Raw genomic sequence first — 22127 nt, forward strand, 5'->3', positions numbered from 1 at the left:
GCCCCCAGGACAGGTTTAGAAGCTCTTTACGTATATATCATTTTCTAACTTTGCAGTGTATAAATGTGGAGGTAGTGGAGATGAGACCAGTCTGGTCTCTAGAATAAGCTCTGTTATTGTCTACTGTAACCTACTTGTTGTCATGACTAGTCTGTTTTCAAATGATTGTGAATGTCTACTTGTAACCCATTCTGAGCTTCTGGGAGAACGGGATAAAAATCGAAATAAATAATTGAAAAGTATAGCTGATTCAAGAAAACTTGGGACAAGTACATTGGATCTCTAAGGAAGAGGAAGGTATAGTAGATGGCATGGATATACAGACTAGATAGGCTACATGATCTTTATCTGCCTTCCTTTTCTCTAATTCTCTGTTATCCCTTTAGCTGCTACCAAGCTAATTTGAAAGTCCTCTTGACTTGCCCCAAATCTGGCCCCACATTATACAGATAGTGGCACATCATTTAGCTGAATAGCCTAGCGGTTAGTGAAGTGGACTAAGAAACTGGGGAACTGGGTTCAATTCATACTGCAGCTCCTTGCAATTCTGGACAGGTCACTTAACTCCCCATTACCCCAGGTACAATACTCAGAATGTAGCCTACTAGGAACAGAGAAAATATCCTGCATATAATAAATGTAAATTATTTTGATTATACCACAGAAAGGCAGTATATCAAATACCCTTACTCTTGTCATGATACCATCCTTACTGTGGCTGAAAATGCATAGATAAGCTAGTTAATGTGTCACTGGTTTTTGGTAAAGGTATAACTTGCCTTGAAAACTGGGCCTGTATTTCTTGCCTAATGTACTGACATTTCTATGTAAATAGTTTAAAAGCAAAACTAGCTCACCAGTTGCCATGATGACAAGGTTATCTCTCCTATTTTGCAACACAGAGTGGATCACTTTCCACTGAACTCTAGAAGTTAAATAAGAAAAAAATACGTCAATTTTAATTTATCAAAGTGGTGCATATAGTGCTAAATTTGATTTCATTTCAATTAGGTCTGTACATTTAATGCATTATTAACATGATTAATGTGTTAATAAATTAATTGCATAAAATTTCTTTTAAAATTTGAGTCAACTGCTCCCCCTGCTTCTGTTTTTGCCGGCACCTTCTCTTACCTCTGCAGGTACGCAGGCAACCTCCTCTCCTCTGCTGCTCCTTCTCCCTGCCCTGAACTCCATCGCTGCAGTAAAAGCAGAATGCTTTCTCCCAGCCGAAGCTTCTCTCTCTGTAACATCAGGAAACAAGAAGTTCTGCCTCTCCTCCTGTTTCTTGACATTATAGAGAGAAAGGCTTCAGACCGGGGTGAAAGCACTCTGCTTTCACTGCAGAGATAGAGTTCAGGGCCATGAAGGGCAGGGAGAAGGAGTGGGGGCTCCACTAAGAGGAGGTGCCGGTAGAAAAAGATACAGACTGGGGGAGGTGTTTGCAGGCTGCAGCTGAAAAAGGAAAAAAAGAGAGAGAGATGTGGGGGTAGGGGAGTATTATCTGATGACTAAACTCCTGAGGTGGAGAAGGAGGAGGAGAAGGAAAGGGAAGAGAGGCAGAGAATAGGTTCCTGGGGAGGGGAGGCAAGGCAAAGCAAAGCAAAGCGAAGAGATGGTGGGGAGAAGAGAGAAGGGAGGAGATGGTGCCCATGGAGCAGAGAGGAAGGGAAGATGACTATAAAAATAAAATCAACAGAACAAACAGAAGAACTAAACCTGTCTGAGCAAGTCACCAACAATAAAAGAAACGGAGCAGACAGTGAACCAACAGAAACGATGAAACAATCACCAGTCAAGTTTACTGGACAATATTGTGATAAAAGCTTGAATGATTTGACATGTCATGTTTCAGACAATGTTACAGAAAATGAAGAGTCAGACCAAAACTCTCATTTTCTGTATGGTATATTTCAAATGCTTGCTAATGACTGGTTCCTATATTATTTCACTTTTCTCTCACATTTGTTTGTTCTATGATAGTCTGCCAAATACATATTTTTGGTTTCACTTCTTTCACCATCAAACAGCGATTTTAACATATCCAAACACAGTTTGTCCTCAATCTCATTTCCAATTATATGTCACTCAATTCAGTATTTAATAAAACCTCTATTTCTTTCAAATTTTTTATTTTATTCATTCACAGCTGCCATTTGTATCACGAGTCTCAACATATTTATTTTTTGTGCCTTGACACATCAGAACAGTAAGGGCTCCTTGATCCAAAATGGCGGTACACAAAGCAAAACCTAAAACTAATAAACCCATCACCCGTCCCCTGCATGTACGTCAACGCTAGATCAGTGGTAAACAAACTATTCATCATAAATGACCTAATCACATCCAATGCCATTGCCCTGATGTTCATCACGAATCATGGCTAAAAGACCTTGAAAGTCCCGAACTCCCTCACCTTTGTCCACAGGGTTACAACATACTTCATCTACCCAGAAAACTTAAATGAGGAGGGGGGCCTAGCAATTATTTACAAAAACTCATTTATCATCACCGAAGTAGAGTCAAACTCCCAACCCAATCTAAAATACACTGCCTGCAAGCTTGAAAGCAAGCACAACTTAGCACACAAGAATGTGGGAATTCTTCTACTCTATAGACCCCCTAGCTCTCACTCTAACTCCATCACCAAAACGATGGAAATAATAACAAATCTTACTTGCCAACATGACAAACTATTAATACTCAGTGACATTAACCTACCCCTCAAATCAGAATCGAACAATGAAGTTACCAAACTCAAGGCTCTACTCGAAGAGAGTGGGTGTTTTTGTATTTTGCATTACTCCACATATCACCCACATGGTAATCATTACTCTTCCCATGTCCCCTGGACAGATCACCATTTCCTGAAATTCAGCTTAAACCTAACTGACACAGACCTAAACCTCAAAGCTACCAAGGACATAAGACTAGTCTGCAGGAAAACGAGATCAGGTCTTTTTTGGAACATGGTATCAGACGCTCTCCCTCCCCCCTATGAATAACACCATCTCAATGATAACCAGTTGGAATAAAACCATAATCAATATCCCAGACACCATAACCCCCCTCCATCCACGCAAAATAAAATCAAACCAGACTTCGCCCTGGTTTACGGAGTCTTTAAGACTTGACAAACAGTTATGCAGGTGTCTAGAGAGGAAAAGGAGAAAACCCAAAACACTGGAGCACAGAACACAGTAGCGAGCAGCAATAAATAAATATAAGGACAATATATCTGAAACCAAGAAAAACTACTACGCTAGCAAATTAGGAAACAAATTAGCAGACAGCAAAAAACTATTTCTCCTGGTATGTCAACTGACTTCCCCCCAACCCAGGAATCTGAAACCCACACCAACAAAATCTCAGCACAAGACCTAGCGGATTTCTTCCTCAACAAGGTCAAATCGGTCCAAACAGAAGTTGCAAAGAAAGCCACTCCAAACATTTCCCAACCTAACATCACTGAATACTCAGAACCTATAAACACCAACTAAATCTGGACCACATTCACCATTCTTTCCATCCCCGATACCAAAAACCTATTATCAAAATTAGCCCCCACGAAGCAGCTCCCTAGACAACTGCCCCCCATAGCTCCTTTCAGCAGCTTCACACCATATCATTATTTGTATCACCAATCTCCTAAACAGTTCCCTGAACCAGGGCCACCTACCCAAAGAAATGGGTAAAATAGCCCTAACCCCTATATGGAAAACAGCCCAAGCAGACCCTCCATAGCATCCAACTACAGGCCAATTGCGGGCATTCCGGTTCTCACAAAAATCCTTGAGACCCATGTCAGCAAACAACTAGCCACCTACATTGAGCCTGCCTCCACCCATCCCAATACTGCTTCCGAAAACAACACAGTACCGAGCTCCTCGTCATCACTCTACTTACTAAAATCAGACAACTGCTGAGTTTGGGGAAACAAGCAATATTACTCCAATTTGACATCTTCGCAGCCTTCGACTCAGTAGACCACCAACTACTCCTAATCAAACTCTCGGAAATTCGAATAACAGGAACAGTACTGAATGGTTCACTGACTTCCTACAAAACGGCAAATACATGGTCAAAAAGCATGAAGAATACTCCAACCCCTGGAAGGCATTCTGTGGTATCCCACAAGGCTCCCCACTATCCCCAATCCTTTTCAATTTATTCATGAGCTCACTGGGTCACATCCTACTGGAAGATGAAACCATACTTTCCTATGCCGATGACATCCTCCTCCTCATCCCCAAAGCCTATAACCAGCCAAATATCGCCAAAAAAATCTCAAGCAATATAACTAAAATCCAAACCTGGGCAACAATCAACAAACTGAAAGTCAGCAAGACCAAACCATTGGTTTCCACACCATAAAACAGAACACTATGACAAACCTCACCCTTCCAACTGACATCACCCTCACAATGGAAAAATCCACCAAAGTGTTCGGCTGCATGGTAGACGACACTCTCACGATGGAACCACAAATCTCTAATCTCCAAAAAAAGACCATCTACACTATGCGACAACTGCGACTCACAAGGCCGCACTTTCACTCACACCATTGCTCTGAATGTCCAGATGATGGTTTTACCTGAACTAGACTATTGCAATTCCGCCTATTTAGGCATCAACACCTTCCTAATCCACAAACTGCAGCTCATTCAGAACACTGCCGTTAGGCTAATTTTCAAACTAAAGAAATATCATTCTATCTCTACCTTCATCAAACTACACTGGCTTCCAATATCATCCTGAATAAACTTCAAAACTTTGTGCATCTTACACCACATACTGTACGGAAACTCAGCAGCTCAGATGTTCGCAATCCTCCTGGGTCTTCACTACTCTGAATAAATTTAATCACCTCACTCGTCATACCAATGGCGGTTTATAAGCTAAATCAAAATAGCTAGCAGCAAACTGGGACCTGAGGTTTTCTTTCCAACCTAGCAACTGTACCACTCTACATTTATGCTGCAAAATGGTATAAATATACACAAAACAATTTTCTGGGCAATGAGTATTTTGAATACAAATCGAATCCAGTTATCCAGGTTCTCAGGCTGCTGTACAAACCATTAGGCTACATAAATCCCCACTAGCACCAACTGCAAGACAAGCTAATTATTTACTCCTCCTCAGGGCTTGCATTAATAACCCAGCTTTACAGAAGACTACACTCAGTCTTCGGGTCTTCTATGCATTTCTTTGCATTTACACCAAACCCCTAATACTTTTATTATTATCATAGGATTTAAATGTGCTGGGTGCTAATGTCTATTTAAGGCTTAAGTGCAAAACTTTTTATATTGTATTCCCATAAAATTGTGCACTAAAATCTGTGTACAAAGCCTAATGCAATTTATTGCATGGGTCTCTGAATCAATAAGGCAGGGAGTTGCTTTATTTTCTCCCTTCTCAAAGTAACCTAGTGTAAACTTCATCTTTAGACAACCTCAGATTTATTGAAATATATTATTATTTCATTTCCCTGTATGCATTATCAAAATACTTGTCTCAATATGCATTTAAGCCGTGGATTCTACAGGAGTGGACTCGAAAGGTTTGTAATGCGATGAGCAAAATTTCCTGATCTAGCTTGCTCCAAAGGCCTAGATTCACAGAACACAGAGTTCAGGTTTAAAGTTATTACACCATACTATACCGAGTTATGTCAATGTACAGATAAAACTGAAATATGAACTTAAAGACCTGGCGAGGGCTGAGGTTGGACACCCCCTGCTTTAGACCTTTTCTGTCGTTTACTTATATCTCTAGGAAGAAGAAAGCACACTCCTTTGCAGACCAACATTCTCCTCAAACTTCTCAATGGACCCCTAATATGCCTTTAGGCTCAAAAGTCTGCCCACTCCTATAGTGGAAACAGAATAGCTAGATTTCCAGCAGCTATCACTCTAGCAGCACACATGAAACATTGCAAGCACAGAATATTACAGGTTATCAGGGAACACTTACGATTTGAAACTAGAATGTCCAAAATATGTCTTCAGACATCTGATTTGCTCGGTACTGGGCTCAGGCAAAGAAGGATCTAAAAAAAATAAAAGTATTTCAGCTTCTTCCAGTGTCCTAAAAACATACAGGTATCCTAATGCACTGGAATCCCAGAATGCCAACCAAAGAAATAAATAATAGAGAATTGTTTTTCTTCCTAATGCCAAGCAGATATTAGGACATAGAGGAAAAGCAATCGCTTCTGAAAGGAGGAGATTTATTAGCAAAGACAGTAAAGTTCACCTTGCTCATTTGAACTAGCAGAAACAGGTTCATAGGAAAGTGTTTTTGACTATACATTGAAATAAGCTCACAGCCACCATGGAAATAAACTTAAGATACAAGGGAAATCAAGGTCTACTATAGTCTGTGGCAGAACACAGCATTTTTTTATTGATTGACAACAGCAGAGACTAAAGGCTCTTTTTACAAAGGTGCGCTACGAGTTTTACCGCACGCACCAGATTAGCGTGTGCTAGCCAAAAATCTACCGCCTGCTCAAAAGGAGGCAGTAGCGGCTAGTGCATGTGGCATTTTAGCTCGCGCTATTCCGCGCATTAAGGCCCTAGCGTGCCTTTGTATAAGGAGCCCTAAGTGCAAGTGCAGGATAAAGAAGTGCAAAAACAGAATAAACCAGTGGTCTCAAACTCAAACCCTTGTAGGGCCACATTTTGGATTTGTAGGTACTTGGAGGGCCTCAGAAAAAAACAGTTAATGTCTTATTAAAGAAATGACAATTTTGCATGAGGTAAAACTCTTTTAGTTTATAAATCTTTCCTTTTGGCTAAGTCTTAATAATAATATTGTGATTTAAAGCTAAAGAGACATATGATCAAGAAACTGTTTTATTTTACTTTTGTGATTATGATAAACATACCGAAGGCCTCAAAATAGTACCTGGTGAGCCGCATGTGGCCCTCGGTTCACAAGTTTGAATCCACTAGAATAAAGTAAAGATAGTGAACATATTCAAGAGGAAGGGAAACACAGTCAGGGATCTGCTGCTACCTAGAAAACTTGTTAAACTATGTGAAATATGTCTTTGGACAGTAAGCTGAGCAGTTATAGCTGCCTAAAATGGATGAAATGAAATGGATGAAATGAAAATTTGAAAAAGATCAAGACTAGCAATTTAATGAACCAGTTCTGGCATTAATCACACAAGGATGGATTACTACTAGTTTCTAAATATGTTGACTATTTCTCAACCTCTTTGTAGAGGTTTGGCCACATGCACCACAAAGTGTTCAGTAAATGGAGGAGAGTTAGCTGAAAATCATAGATACTGAATATAAAGCAAAAGTTACTTACCTGTAGCAGGTTTTCTCCGAGGATAGCAGGCATAAATTCTCACATGTAAGTGATGTCATCCAGGGAACCTGGTAAGGACACTACCAAGTGCACTGTCACTTAAAATTTTTAATGCAGTACCTATACTGCACACATGCTGGTGCATTCCCACCCAGCATCAGCTCAAGGGACCTGCAGCTCAATAATACAGCTATGAAGCCAACAAATAAAGGAGGGAGAGGTCACGTGATGCTATGAGCGAGTGAAGACGTTCCCTCGCTTGCTCCGGGGCTGCCCTGTTTACTTTTACTAAATTGCGGGACTGTTTCTCCCTCCGATGCTTGCGCTGCATATTACCGGGCACCTTAATATATGGACAGATACATTACGCGTTCCCAGGACTCCATGACTACTAAAAACGCTCGGAAAGATCGCGAACGTGTGCGGCTTTCTGAGGGCAAGATGGCGGCGAGCCCCGCAGCGGCGGTCTCCCATCTCACTGAGACTGCGCTGGGAGACATCAAGGAGGCGATCGCGCAAGTCCTGGGACCGAAAATGGAACTTCTTTCCTCACAAATTTCAAATATTGAAAATCTCTTGTCTGCTGCAGCGGCCCGCACCGCGGAATTAGAACAGCGGGTTTCAACCCTGGAAGACTCATCGGAGACTCGGGAGACGGCTTTGACCACGCTCCAGGCCCAAGTGCTGTCACAGTCAGAGAAGCTTGATGATCTGGAAAATCGTTCGCGACGCTCCAACTTGCATATCATGGGCATTCCGGAAACTATTGCTGACCGTCTTTTATTAGATGTCCTGGAGCGTTAGCTGCAAGAAGAACTGCCTCTCCCACCCTCTTTTGGGCCCCTTACGCTTGGAACGGGCTCATCGTTTGGGCCCCCGAGCGGGCTTGGAAACGCGCCCGCGGGTGGTTATCTTGAAACTGCTGAATTTTCGATACAAGGTGGAACTTTTACAACAATACCGGGCCAAACGGGATGTGCTCAACTATAATGGAACCGCTGTCCACATCAGCCAGGACTTTTCGGTGGCTTTGCAAGAAAGGAGGAAGCCTTATTACCCTTTATGTGCTAAACTTGCTGAGCTTAAGAGGAGGTTTCAATTTAACTATCCGGCTTTGCTCAGGGTTCACCATAATGGAGTTTGGAAGTCTTTCCAGTCCCCAGAGGCAGCTGCTGATTTTATAAAGCTCCTTAGTGGCCCAGACTCTGGGGCTGATTGACTGTTTTCTATTACTGCATGGACTTGTGTATGCATTAGTTTCAGTTTGTTCGTCTAGATTACTAGTGCGGAGGGGTTTCTAGTCCCGTTGGCTCCTTGGGGACTATTTTTCACTGATGACCAGGGCGGCCCTGGGTTAGGTGTCTCTCGTGACCTGTACATATCCTTCATGGTAGGGATATATGGGAGTGTTTGTTGGGGATGGGGTGGGTTTAGTTTTTGGGTAATGGCAGCGGCATTGTTATGGTATTCTGTTTTATTTTTTGTTTTATGACTGGGATTGACTTTTGTGGGGATGCATGCATGGATTGATTGGCTTGTGTACCCTGGGTCTTGGGGTGAGGCTGGGCACCTGGGACTATTTTTTCTTGGTGGTTGACATGTTTTAGGTTCCGTGGTGGGGTACACTATGGGTGATCGAACACTGCGCATACTCTCATGGAATGTGTCGGGAATTACATCCCCTGCTAAGCGCACCAAGATTCTGTCTCAACTGAAACATCATCGTGCGGACATCGCCTGTCTCCAGGAGACTAAGCTCACTGACCTAGAACACAAAAAGCTTCAGAGGGGTTGGGTTGGGGATATTCATTATGCCTTTTCGCTGGGGAAGAAGGCTGGAGTGGCCAATCTCATACGGAAGGGCTTAGCGTGCACTGTCCAAGTACAACGGCGTGATCCTCAGGGTCGTTACCTCTTGGTGAGGGTGGTGGGACCCGGTGGGCCCTTTCGTCTCTTGGTGGGCTACGGCCCTAACGGGTATAAACATACCTATTTTCAAAATCTGGTTAATATTTGTTTACAGGATTCCAATTGCCCTTTAGTTCTGGTTGGTGATCTAAACCAAGTTCTTGACTCGGCCATGGACCGATCTGGGGCATCGGGAGTGTCTTCGTTGAGGCAGACAAAAGGGGTCCCTTATCTCTGTAGAGCCTTGGGGTTGGTTGATCCCTGGCGCTTCCTCCATCCTACTGAGTGGGATTATACCCACCAGTCTAGAGTGCATGGGTCCTTCTCTAGGATTGATTATATCTTATTATCGGAATCCCTGTTTTCTCGGGTTACTGAGGCGACCATAGGCCCTTTGGAGGTGTTGGATCACAATATGATTTGGATTGATGTTGCGGTGGGTGGACCAGTGGGCCCAGGGACGGGATGGAGATTTCCCTCTTATTTACATCATGATACCCAAAAGTTTTTGTCTGATAAGTGGGATGTTTTAATGCCCAACATGTGGAACAGCCTGTTTTATTTTGGGACGCGGCTAAGGCAGTATTACACGGGGACATCATAGCATATGTAGCCACTCGCGCTCGACATATAGTGAGTCGCATAGTGACACTTGAACGACAATTGGTGTCATTAAAAAGAGACTTATTGCGTAGTCCCACAGCCGCAAATCGGGAGGCTTATCAGACAGTGTTGGTTGCTCTGAATTCTCTCATTCACGAACGAACGAAAAAATTGTTGTTTTTTCGTAAATTTCAATTTTATAAATATGGCAATAGGGCGGGGAAGCTGTTAGCATCCATAACTAAAAGTTGGAAGGGATCTCGATACATTTCTATGATTCATGAGAGTTCAGGGAGGATCCTGACATCTTCGGCGGACATCTCTGCTAGCTTTCACCGTTATTTTGAGGCCTTCTACGCGTCTCCGGGTCCTTACATGGGTCCGGATGTGTGTGATTATCTGGAAGACACTGGTATGCCTAAACTGACGGCTGCTCAGATGTCCCTCTTAGATCGACCCTTACATCTGCAGGAAGTGCTCCAGGCGATTCACAAACTGAGACCTTGTGCGGCACCGGGGCCTGATGGCTATTCCCCTGAGTTTTTTAATATCTTATCTCTTTCTATTGGGGGCTCTCTTTTAGACTATTATACGACCATTCAGGCGCAGCGGACATTCCCCCGTTACTCCAATGAAGCCCTGATTACTCTTATACCCAAACCCTCCAAGCCGCCCACTGATCTAGAGTCATATCGGCCGATATCATTGCTGAATGTTGATATTAAAATATTTGCTCGTGTTTTGGCTGATAGGTTAGCCTCCTTGTTGCCTTCTCTCATTGTTCCTGAACAGGTGGGTTTTGTTCGGACTCGTCATTCTGTACTTAATGTAAGAAGGATTCTCCTAGCTTACTCTCGCGCACAGCAGATGTAGATGCCTGGTTTGCTTGTAGGGCTTGATGCAGCGAAAGCTTTTGACAAGGTCCACTGGCATTACTTGTTTCAGGTCTTGCAGTATATGGGGGTTCCGGACAGTTATTTAGCTTCTATACAGGCGCTTTATTCGGGACCTACTGCCTCGGTGTTAGTCAATGAAGTGAAGTCTCCATCATTTTCCATTGGTACAGGAATTCGGTAGGGATGTCCGCTGTCCCCTCTTCTTTTTCTTTTATATTTAGACCCTCTTTTATGCACACTCCAGAAAGATGACGAGCTTACGGGATTGCCTGAGGGTAATTCTCAGTTGCGGGTGTTGGCCTTTGCAGACGATCTTTTGCTCACTTTGGGCAACCTGCAACACTCGTTATTTTGAGCGTTGGAACTCCTTGATGAGTTTAATATCTATTCAGGTTTGATCTTAAATAAGCAAAAGTCTCTAGCACTCCCTACTTTGCCAGAGGTGAGGCAGACCTGGAGTGGGGTGTTTCCCTTACAATGGGCTTCCTCTCATTTGGTTTACTTAGGGGTGGCTATCCCACAGAATCTAGCTAGGCTTTATAGCTCAAATGTTCTGCCCCTACTCCGTCGTACCGCTACCACGTTACATAATTGGCGAGCATATCCTCTCTCTCTCTCTGGACGCATTGCTCTTTATAACATGATGATACTCCCACAATGGCTTTACTTACTGCAAACTCTTCCCTTAATGTTAATGTCACAACATTTATCCCAACACCGGTCTCACCTTTGAGCATACTTGTGACAGGGTAAACGGGCTCGGATCTCATTATCCAAACTAATGCTTCCAACTGCTCAAGGGGGGTTGGGCCTTTTGTGTATTTCTAGGTTTAACCTTGCTTGCCAATTATGTCACATTCATGATTGGTTTTGTAACTCTACCTGTTTTTCCTTGCCTGATATTGAGTGTTTTCATTTTCAGCCCTATCATTTTAGTTATCTCCTTCTTGTTCTTCAATTGCCTGATTTACCACAGCTACAGTCTAACCCCTTCTTACCTGCTATGCACAAGGCTTGGCGGATGCTGTATCGGTTATTGAAAATCTCATCACGCAGAACGCCTTGCCTTCCTATATTAGGCAATGGAGACTTTTTGCCTGGCTTGGATTCTACATTGTTCCAGCGTTGGTCCTGCGCTGGCCTCCAGTATGTGTCTCAAGCTGTGACAAGTGCTGGTCTCCCTCTATCATTTACAGAACTCCAGGCGACGTTCCATCTACTTCCTGCGGATTGGTTCGCCTATCGACAGCTTCAACATTACCTGAAGGCTCTGACCCCGGTTGTATTGAAGGAGGACATTCAGGAACAGTTGCAGGAGGCGGTTTGCCTCACAGCTCAGGAGCCGATACCTTTAAAATTTTATCATAAAATTTTTACAAGAGCTCTCGGGTGACCTGGATTATGTTGCTCTGGCCCAGAAATGGACTGCTGATCTTCAGATATCCATCTCGGACGAGATGATCCGTAAGGGTGTTCGCCTGGGCAACTCTTCTGCTTTGTCTTCTGTTGAGAGGGAGCGCAATTATAAATTTCTTTTATGTGCCTTTTATGCACCCAAGAGAGCTCATATGATGGGGATCGGCTCGGGACATTGTTGTAGCAAATGCACTCAACCTTTGGCATCTCTCGGACACATGTTTTGGACTTGTCCGCTCGTGTCTTCCTTCTGGATCCAGCTGGTGTCCGCTGTGGCGCATCTTTGGAATTGTTCCTGGCGTCTACATCCGAGTTTTCTCTTCACCTTGCAGATACGTTTTCATCCTCCCCGACCAGGATGTTCAGCTTTTCTTCGGAGGACTGTGCTGCTGGGCCGGAAGTGTATATACTGCTACAGTGGCTCTCATCTCAGCCTCCTACCATTTCCCAGTGGAGAGCATTGATGTTGCAACAAATGTTGCTGGAACGCAGAGACATTGTAGATATGACTTCTAAAATGGGACGGTTGTTCCGCCAATGTTGGCAGTCCTTTAGTTTTACTTATTATGTTCAGCGTCAAATTTGGGATACCTAATGTTGCTCCTTTGTTCCTTACTTTTTGTCCTTAATACTTTTGCTTCTGTATTCAGATTTGGTTTGCCGCTGCTGCTGCCCGGGTTGAGTGGGTGGTTGGGGGGTGGGAGGTTGGTCTATGATTGAAAATCCAATTATTGTTGTATTGTTTACTGCTGTTTACTGTGTTTTGCCTTTAATAAAAATGATTTAAACATAAAGGAGGGAAGACTGTGAAAATATATGCCTGCTGACATTCAAGAACACCTGCTACAGGTAAGTAACTTTGCTTTTTCCGAGGACAAGCAGGCATTATATTCTCACATGTGGGACTCCTAAGTTGCCAGGATCATGACTCTGGGTGGAGATAATGCATATATCAATATGAACCTAGCAAAACCTCAGAGGGTTAATGGGAAAATTGGCGCTCAGGAAGTAAAAAGATTCTGCAGAACTGCTTGCTCAAACTGTCTCTTCTGGAGTTTTTCTCTAAACAGTAGTAAGAGATGAAGGTATGGATAGAGGGCCAAATAGTTGCTTTGCAAATGTCCTCAACAGATGTACTGTAGATCGAAGTAAGCAGCTGATGTAGCTATAGCCCATACATTGTGGGTTGTCATTCAGCCTTGTAGCATCAGTGCAGCCCGAGTGTACACAATAGGAAATACAATCCACCTGCAAGTGGAGATGACTTTTTTGGTAACAGGAACTCCCAAGTCTGTTAGAGTCAAAATCCACTAATAGAGTCAAAATCCACTAATAGTTGGGAGGAGGTTTTATGAGGTTTAGTGCGGTCCAGATAATATGCCAAAGCACATTTGCAGGATAAGGTGTGAAGAGCTGTATCACCCAGTAAGAAAACAAGCAGAACTATGGACTGGTTGAGAGGGAATTCTGAGATGACTTTAGGCAGGAATTTGGATGAGTTCAGAGCACTACTCAGGATGATCAGACAAAGCGCTTGAAGTTCACTGTCCTGGTGTGCAGACATGGGGGCTATTAGAAAACTTAGTTCCACTAGAAATTAATACTCAAGGATTTAGGGCCCCAATATATCCCTTATTAACTCAAAACAAGCCCCACACGGACAAACGATACACACAGCCAGCAACATTACAAAGCCTTAACTTACAACCAACAGCATTCACACTCCCCAAAGAGAAAGGGAAAAAGAAAAGAAAAGAAGTGGAGAAAAAGGCCTCAGTTCAGCTTCATCTGGCCAAAAAAAACTCCACTCCTACAAAAGCTGTTTATCTATTTATGTGTAAATGCTGAAAAATAGTCCAAAAACAAGGCAACTAAAGTAGCCTGCCAGATGGTATCAAACAGCACGCCTAATACAGATGTAAATCAGTGGGTGAATGTAACAAAAGGCGCCAGTTTCGATTGATGAAGTAGTGAAGATGTTTGAGGAGTATGGTGGGTCTGGAATATCTGGATGTGAAGCAATGATATGAACACCCCCTGACGCAACGATTTTATGCGAAACGGAGGGTGTAAGGACTGCCTGGCCTGGATTTGGAAGCCATTAGCAGCTAAGTTATTTTTTTCTTGCTTTTGCTGTGGATGTTATGAGCTGGACTATACTGCCTTTTGTTACATTCACCACTGATTTTCATCTGCATTAGGCATGCTGTTTGATACCATCTGGCAGGCTACTTTAGTTGACTTGTTTTTGGACTATTTTTCAGCATTTACACATAAATAGATAAACAGCTTTTGTAGGAGTGGAGTTTTTTTTTGGCCAGATGAAGCTGAACTGAGGCCTTTTTCTCCACTTCTTTTCTTTTTCCCTTTCTCTTTGGGGAGTGTGAATGCTGTTGTAAGTTTAAGGCCTTGTAGTGTTGCTGGGTGTGTGTATCGTTTGTCCGTGTGGGGCTTGTTTTGAGTTAATAAGGGCTATTAGAAAAACCATTTTCCCACCCATCTCCGCCTGTCCCCGCCAGGATCCTCTCCATCCCCACCTGTCCCCGCAAGGATCCTCTCTGTCCCCACCCGTCCCCGCCAGGATCCTCTCCGACCCCACCCGTCCCCGTAAGGAATTACTTCCATCCCCGCCCGTCCCATAAAAGCAGCAATTACTTCTGACAGGATCATCAATTCCACAGTTTCTTTTGCTGTTTTTCTTGTGGAATCTCTTTGGTGGAACTCTTTTTTTGTTTTTCTGTTCAGGTAATTAACTTATAAATCCCCTCTTTTTACTAAGGCTGATGTGTCCATTTATATTATATGGATGAACCCTGTTTCCAAAGCCTTCCATCCCCGTGGGAGTCCATTGGCTAGAGGGGGGTCCCCGTGGGAGTCCCATGGGCCAGAGGGGGGTTCCACATGGGAGTCCCGTGGGTTAAGGGGGGATTCCCTCAGGACCCCCATGGGATTCCCAGATCCCTGTTCCCGTGCAGACCTCTAGTTTGAGAGAGCAAGTTTGCAAGTGGCTCAAAAGTACACTTCATAAGAGCAGATAGTCCCATGTTAAGATCCCAGGCAACAGGTGAAAATCTGACAGGTAGTTTAGTGTAGTGCTGCCCGATTCACGATTCAAATCGATTCACCGATTCATTTCGGGTGAATCGATTTTAATCGATTCAAAAAAAAAAAAATCAGCCTTCTGATTCACTGTCTGACCCTCCTCCCTCAAGCAGGATCGGCAGCGCTGCCTCTTGCTGGCTGGCACTGCTGCTTCTGCTTTAGAGGGCGAGGGAGGAGGTAAGTCGGGAAGTGCTGCAGTGTCCGTCTTCCCCCCTGGCCTCCCGCGCCTCCCTTTACTTGATTGCAGCAGAGAGTAGCCTGCAGAAAGGATCGCGGGTACTTTAGTGATCCTTGCAGGTTGCATAGGCCTCAGAAGCTGTCTTCCCTCTGCCGCAATCCTGCCTCTGACGTCAGAGGAGGGGCGGGGACCGCGGCAGAAGGACGACAGTTCCTGAGGCCTATGGCAACCTGCAAGGATCGCTAAAGTACCCGCGATCCTTTCTGTAGGCTGCTCTCTGCTGCAATCAGGTAAAGGGAGGTGCGGGAGGCCAGAGGGAACACACAGGCCTTCCGGGGGGGGGAGGCAGTCCTTCAGGAGGAAGGTACAGTCCTTCGGGGGGGACAGGCCTTCAGGGGTGGGGTGTAGGCCTTAAGGGGTGTATAGGCCTTCAGGGAGGACAGACCTTCGGGGGGGAGGTGGAGTCCTTTGGGGGGGACAGGCCTTCAGGGGTGGGTGTTGTAGGCCTTTCATGGGGAGTGCAGGCCTTCAGGGGGGACAGACCTTTGAGGGGGAGGAACAGGCCTTCAGGAAGGGACTGACCTTCAGGGGAGGGGGCCCTGGTGTAGAGGTACACGGAGGGAGGGAGGGAAGGGGGGTTCAAGAGACGTGCATATGCCGGACTTTGGGGGGAAGAAATAATGATGTCTAAAAACAGAGGAGTGGGAGAGAGATGGTGGATAATGGGATTTAGGGAGGGAAGGAACAGAAAGGGAGAGAAGTTGGACACAAGGGATGGTGTGGAGGGGGGCTAGAGATACTGGATAGGAGGGTAGTTGGGAACAGAAAGGGAGAGATGGTGAACCCTGGGGTGGTGGGGAAGGAGGGAGAGATCCTGGATGAAAGGGTAGTTGAGAAAAGGTGGATCTGTGGATGGAGATGAAAAAAGGAAAGATGCCAGACCTCCAGGGGAGGGAAGGGAAACGGAAGGGTAGGACAAATAGAAGATGATGGTTAGCACAGAGAAAGAAGAAATGAAGGAGACTGGCAAGCAAGTTATCAGAAGACAACCAGATCCTGGGACCAACCAGATTTGAATATTGACCAGACAACAAAAGGTAAGAAAAAATAATTTTATTTACTGTTTTGTGATTACAATGTCAGATTTGAAAGTGTATCCTGCAAGAGCTTTTGTTAGACCGCAAACATGAGCTAGGATTTAACAGAGAGAGGAAAAGTCATTTTTGTTTGTTTATTTTGTTTACACCACAGCATCAATGTGATTAGAAGAAGGTAAAGGGGGTGAAGAGGCTATAAAATAAACACACCAGGATGTTTTTATAAAAACACCCAATTGGGCAGGAAAATCGTATCGAATTGAAAAATTGAATTCAATAGGCTGAATCGAATCAAATCAAAAATTTTTTTCCTGAATCAAGCAGCACTAGTTTAGTGTACTAAAGTCATTTCATGAATCTGGGAGACTAAGAGATGAACAGATAAGAGGTTTCTTGTCCAAGGGAGCATGAAATGCACTAATGGCACTGAGATGACTTGAACAGAGTTAGTTTTAGGTCAGTATTTGAGAGATGGAGAAGGTAGTTTCTGAATGGATGGGAGTGGGACATGTGACAGGTTCAAGAGAATGAAGTGATAGCAATGCTGCACAGAAGTTTTTTCTGGATTACTTCTATGTCAGCATTTATCTGCTCAGTGAAAGAAACCATGCTATAAGCACTAATGAGCGAGAGTTCAAATAAAGGAGAGAGCCATTGTTTTGTTTTAGTAGCGCTGGGAATGGTTGTATAAATGGATGAGTTCTTGTGCCGAGAGGTCTAGAAGAAGTGGGAACCACAGCTGATATAACTAATGAGATGCTATGAGGATCATGGCACCTCACCCCTGGCAAAGTATGAATAAAGTTCTCCCTATAAAAGGGCTTGGAGGGAACACGTGGAGAAATCTGTTCCCCCTATCAATGAGAAAGGCGTCCAATTCCAGGAGATTGGGGGCATATAGTCTGGAGCAGAAGAGCATAAGTCTGTGGTTGTAGGGGGAAGCAAAGAGATCTATGTCTGGTGTCCCCTATAAGACTTTCGAGTTGAGAGACCATTCGTGAGGATGAAGGAGTTTGCTGAGTCTGTCTGCTAACACATTTCGCTTGCTTGCCAAATAAACTGCTCTGATGAGAATATCATGAGCAACTGCCCAAGTTCAAATCTGGAGTGCTTCCATGCAAAGAGATTGAGAACCTGGGCTTCCTTGTTTGTTCAGAAAGAACATGGCAACTTGGTTTTCAGTTTGGACGAGGACTACTTGATGGGGGAATCAGTACTGGAATGTTTGGAGAGCACTGCATGTGACTCAGAGCTCAAGGACATTTAAATGGAGAGCTTTCTTGGAAGGAGACCATCTAAATTAGTACATCAAAGCATCTGTGGTAAGAATTTTCTGATGTGGAAGGGGTTTAAAAGGAAGACCTCGAGTGAGTTTGGGAGGAACCATCCACCACTGGAGAGAGCAATGAAGGTCCAGGGTAACTTGGACGTGCTGTTATGTGTGGTAGGATAGATATTATCTGGCACAGATAAAAGAGATTGTTAACTCTCTGCTGCAGTAGAAAATCTCAACCCTGAGCAGTGTCCAAGAGAATTCCTATGAACTCTGTCTGTGATTTTTGTTAGTTTACAGCAAACCCTAGCAGCTCCAGGAGACAAACTGTTGTATTGATGGCAAACTGAGCTGGTAGCGATGATGAAGCCTTGATCAACCAATCGTCCAAATAGGGAAAGATATGAAACTCCCCCATGAGTGAAGAGCTGCTGCCACTATCACAAGGCATTTCGTGAAAACTCATGGAGCTGAAGTGAGACCAAAAGTAGGACACTGTACTGGAAGTGGTGAAATCCTATCTGAAAGCAAAGATATTTTCTGTGAGCAGGTAGGATAAATAAATGAGTGTAGTCTTCCTTGAGATCTAAAGAGCAAAGCCAACTGTCCCTATCCAATAGGGGCAGAAGGGTTGCCAGAAAGTCCATGCAAAATTTCTCTTTCAAAAAGTAGTTGCTGAAGCCCTGGAGGTCTAGGAGGTTGAAGGCCTCCGGTCTTTTTTAGTATTAGGAAATACTCAGATTAGAAACCCTGGACTTTTTCCTGCAGAGAAGCAAGCTCTACTGTGTTTAGCTAAAGGGCCAAGAGCTCTTGGTGGAGGGTCTTCTGGAGGAAGTTAAAAAGAGACTCTTTTGGTGGATGGTTTGGAAGTTTTCTTAGCAAGCCTAGGGCATAACCCTGAGCTACAATTTGACATACCACAGGTCCAATATAATTAGAATCCAATGTTGGCAACAGTAGAGAAGTCTACCTTCTATGGGAAGATTTGGAGGAAGAGTAAGGGGTATGTTGGCAATACTGTTCAGAAGAAATTCAAAAGGACAGCTCTTGGGAATGAGTCTGGGGTTGGGATTTCTGTGGCCTCTGTTGTCTCGAGTGGGTCCATTGAGAAGGAGGCATAGAAGGAAGAAGGTTGATTGTAGCAAAGTTTAGAGTTGTAATAATATGAACATCTAGAAGTAGTGGAATGTCTCCTAAACGATGAAGAAGGTTGAGAGGTCTGTGCTTTAGATAAATTTGTCATAGTATCTGTGTGTTTTATTTTATCTGCAGTTTCTTCGATCTTCTCTCCAAACAGATCATCTCCCTTGCAAGGGACACTGGAGAGGCACTCCTGAACTGAAGGTTCAAGATCGAAGACATAAAGTCAGCTGCAGTTGATTCTTTATCTGTGGGAAGAATTGTGAGTTCGTTTAGGTGGGATGGGGTACAATTGAGGGTGGCTCTGGCATTTGTAATTTTGTTCTTGAAGTGTTCTGCTAAGAGGATGGCTGAGGGGGGGTGGGATATTGTTAGTGGTCATGTATAAAGCCAAAAAATATGATCACGTCACCTCGTTATTTCAAGAGTCACACTGGTTACCAGTCTCTTACAGAACAACTTATAAGATTCTCCTCCTAGGATCTCCCATCTCTATGCCTTTCTAGACAAATATCTTACCCCTCATACCCCTGCTAGGGCCCTTAGATCTACTAATCAGAACTTACTGACAGTCTCTTCAATTAAGGACTTATACTATACTAGAATTACTATATTTTCCACTGTCACGCCCTCGCTATGGAATTCAATGCCACTTCTCCGTGCTGAAAATTCCCCAAACAAGTTTAAAACACACCTTAAAACATTTCTATTCACAGATGCCTATCTAAACTCCAACTGAGAACCCCAAAAAACAAAAACAAAAACTAATAAACAAAGAAACGCTTTTAAGAAGCGACATTCCCCTCTCCTTTTTGTTTTACCCTTCCTCTTTATTCATTTACATAATGTAATTAACAACCTCCCTTTCCCCCTCCCTCCTCTCGTCACCTACTTGTCTCAATTATGTCTTTGTCTTGTTATTAACTTCCCACCCCCCTTTTTTTTTAGCTATTTATGCAATTTTAAATATCTCACATATATTTATTTATTTATTTTAATTTTTATTATTGTAAACCGACCAGATACTTGTGATGGTCGATATCAAATTATGAATAAACTTTGTGACCAGTCAGGCTCCAGGCCTGCCAAGGTCACCATGAAAGTGGGAAGACAGGGTGCCAAGAAGCCCAAAAAGGGGATTGCCAAGGCTAGCTCCCAGTACCAATCTGCCCCGCTTGAGGATGCCACTGACCAAAATGGGATGAAGACTATTGCTCTACTGTCCATCGGGGGATCCAGAGAAAAGCCCAGGTGAGAGCAAGCTCAGCTAGAGCAGGGCGTGGCTCCCCTCTTGAAAGGCTAGTAGAAGGCAAGCTGGAAGGCAGGTTAGGGAGGAAGCTTAGGTCTCTCCCTAAAGAAGAGCTTCCCAGATCAAGCATGGGTAATACCTGTGACCCAATGGAAGTGGAAGAGGCTGGACCCACTTCACAGGTGCTTGAAGCAGATCAAGAGCTACCAATGGAGCTGCAAGGCGAGCTGGTCCCTGAGGGCTTGGAAGTGGCTCCTGAGCCGATGGAAGTAGGCTTGGCAACCCTTTTTCAGGACTGAGCAAACTGTGAGGGTTTTTTTGTTGTTGTTGATTGCTATTTTGGGCTGAAGTGGTTTTGTTTTCCAGCCAGCTACATGGACTGTTTGAACTGTGGGGTTTTGTTACTGCACTGTTTTGTTCTCTGCTCATTTTGTGAAAGAAGCTGAGAGTGCCTTTTTAGTGGGGAGAAGTTTGCCAGCAACTGGGCGAGATTTTGAAAGCTGTTATGTGCTTGGCGAAGGCAAACTTGAGGCACTCCCCTAGACCCAGCAGTGCTATAAAATAAGCTGGAGGTTTGTGTTTTTGCAGAGACTGTTTGTGAGTGTTTGGTGCAGCATAGCAGAGAACCGAACTCTTTGGTAATCTGATAAGAAGCAGGCTTTGGAAGCCTTGTTATAAGAAGCTCTGTGGAGAGTAAAGCTACAAGGAACATTATTGACTTTGGTGAGGAGAAAATCCTGAACTTTTCTCAGAGTTTTCTTTTTGGGGGTTTTTTCCCTTTATATTTTGCAAGTTGCATTGTTTTGGATTTTGCCATTCTGACAATTAAATTTTCTTTTGGGAGAACCAACCTGAAGCTGTGTGCATTGGTTCTGATTTTTGATTTGTTTATTTATTAATACAGTGTCTGCAGGGTGACTCCCTACTGGGTCATACGCTGGTACAAATTTTGGCTATAACCACTAGGGGCAGTGAGGAGTCCCGTGGCTAGGCTCTAGTGCCGGTTACAACTTGAAACTTGAATCTGAGTCTCACAATGAATTACTACTTAAACTCAGTAATGGAAAATTCAAGCTGCTCAAAGGCAATCAGCAGATCTGCTACAAGGTAGTGTTTGAGCCCTGCTGAAGCTGTAGTAGGCTTAGACCTCCCTCTTATAATAATACATATCAGTAGCACTGACCTATCAAGCTAGTCCATGATAACAAAGTTCTAAGTTTCAAAATACCCCAATCATCTTCCTCCTCTTCTTCAATGCCTTCATCTTCATCATCATCATCATTTACAGCAAGGTCCAGATGTGCCTCATGGATGGATTCAGCCGGCCCTAAGAACTCTGATGCAGTTGGAGGCGTTTTTGCTTTGTCAACATCTTCTAAAGACTAGGAATCAAAAAGGAATATTAAAATACATCTCATAAAAAGGAAAAAGTGAAATATTTTCACTATTTTGTTGTTGGGGTTTTCTTTTGGGGGGGTGCTTAAACAACACCTAATTCAATCTACTGTAGAGTGGAGAGAAAATCACAGCAAATATCTAAAAAAAAAATCATCTTCTATAATCTAGAAAACCACAGAGAGACCAATCACTGTAAATGGAGCAAAAGGACCTCAGTGGATTTCTAAGAGTCCTCAAGAAAACTCAGGATCTCAAAAAATAAAAATCATCATCACTCTCATCAGTTCGACAGAAACAGCTCTATAATAAGGTTAGAATTGGACTTTAGACTATCAGTGCAGCGCTGGAAGTTCACGCTGTTTGGATATGAACCTATTTTCTAAGATAAGTGTTCATTCGTTTTCTCACATAATATATTGGTAAAGTGATAGGGACTATTTTTGCTTTATGCCTTATGTCAATGGAGAGTTTTTATAGGACCAGTGATAGTGATTTTAGTCTTTTGAGATCCTGAATTTTCTTGAGGATTCATGGAGGT

The 22127-nt window shown here is 43.6% G+C and overlaps 1 protein-coding gene across 1 annotated transcript in view; it reads right to left on the reverse strand.

The window, feature by feature from the left end:
- WRN (WRN RecQ like helicase) overlaps window positions 1-22127 on the reverse strand; it is a 405773-nt gene that overhangs the window by 251069 nt on the left and 132577 nt on the right. The window contains exons 18-20 of the mRNA XM_033960777.1: window positions 21420-21573; window positions 5980-6055; window positions 858-925 (exon numbers count right to left, since the gene is read on the reverse strand). Coding sequence (XP_033816668.1) covers window positions 858-925; window positions 5980-6055; window positions 21420-21573 — 298 coding nt within the window. The remainder of the gene's footprint in view (window positions 1-857; window positions 926-5979; window positions 6056-21419; window positions 21574-22127) is intronic.

This window comes from Geotrypetes seraphini, chromosome 1, assembly GCF_902459505.1.
Source record: "Geotrypetes seraphini chromosome 1, aGeoSer1.1, whole genome shotgun sequence".
Lineage (NCBI taxonomy): Eukaryota > Metazoa > Chordata > Amphibia > Gymnophiona > Dermophiidae > Geotrypetes > Geotrypetes seraphini.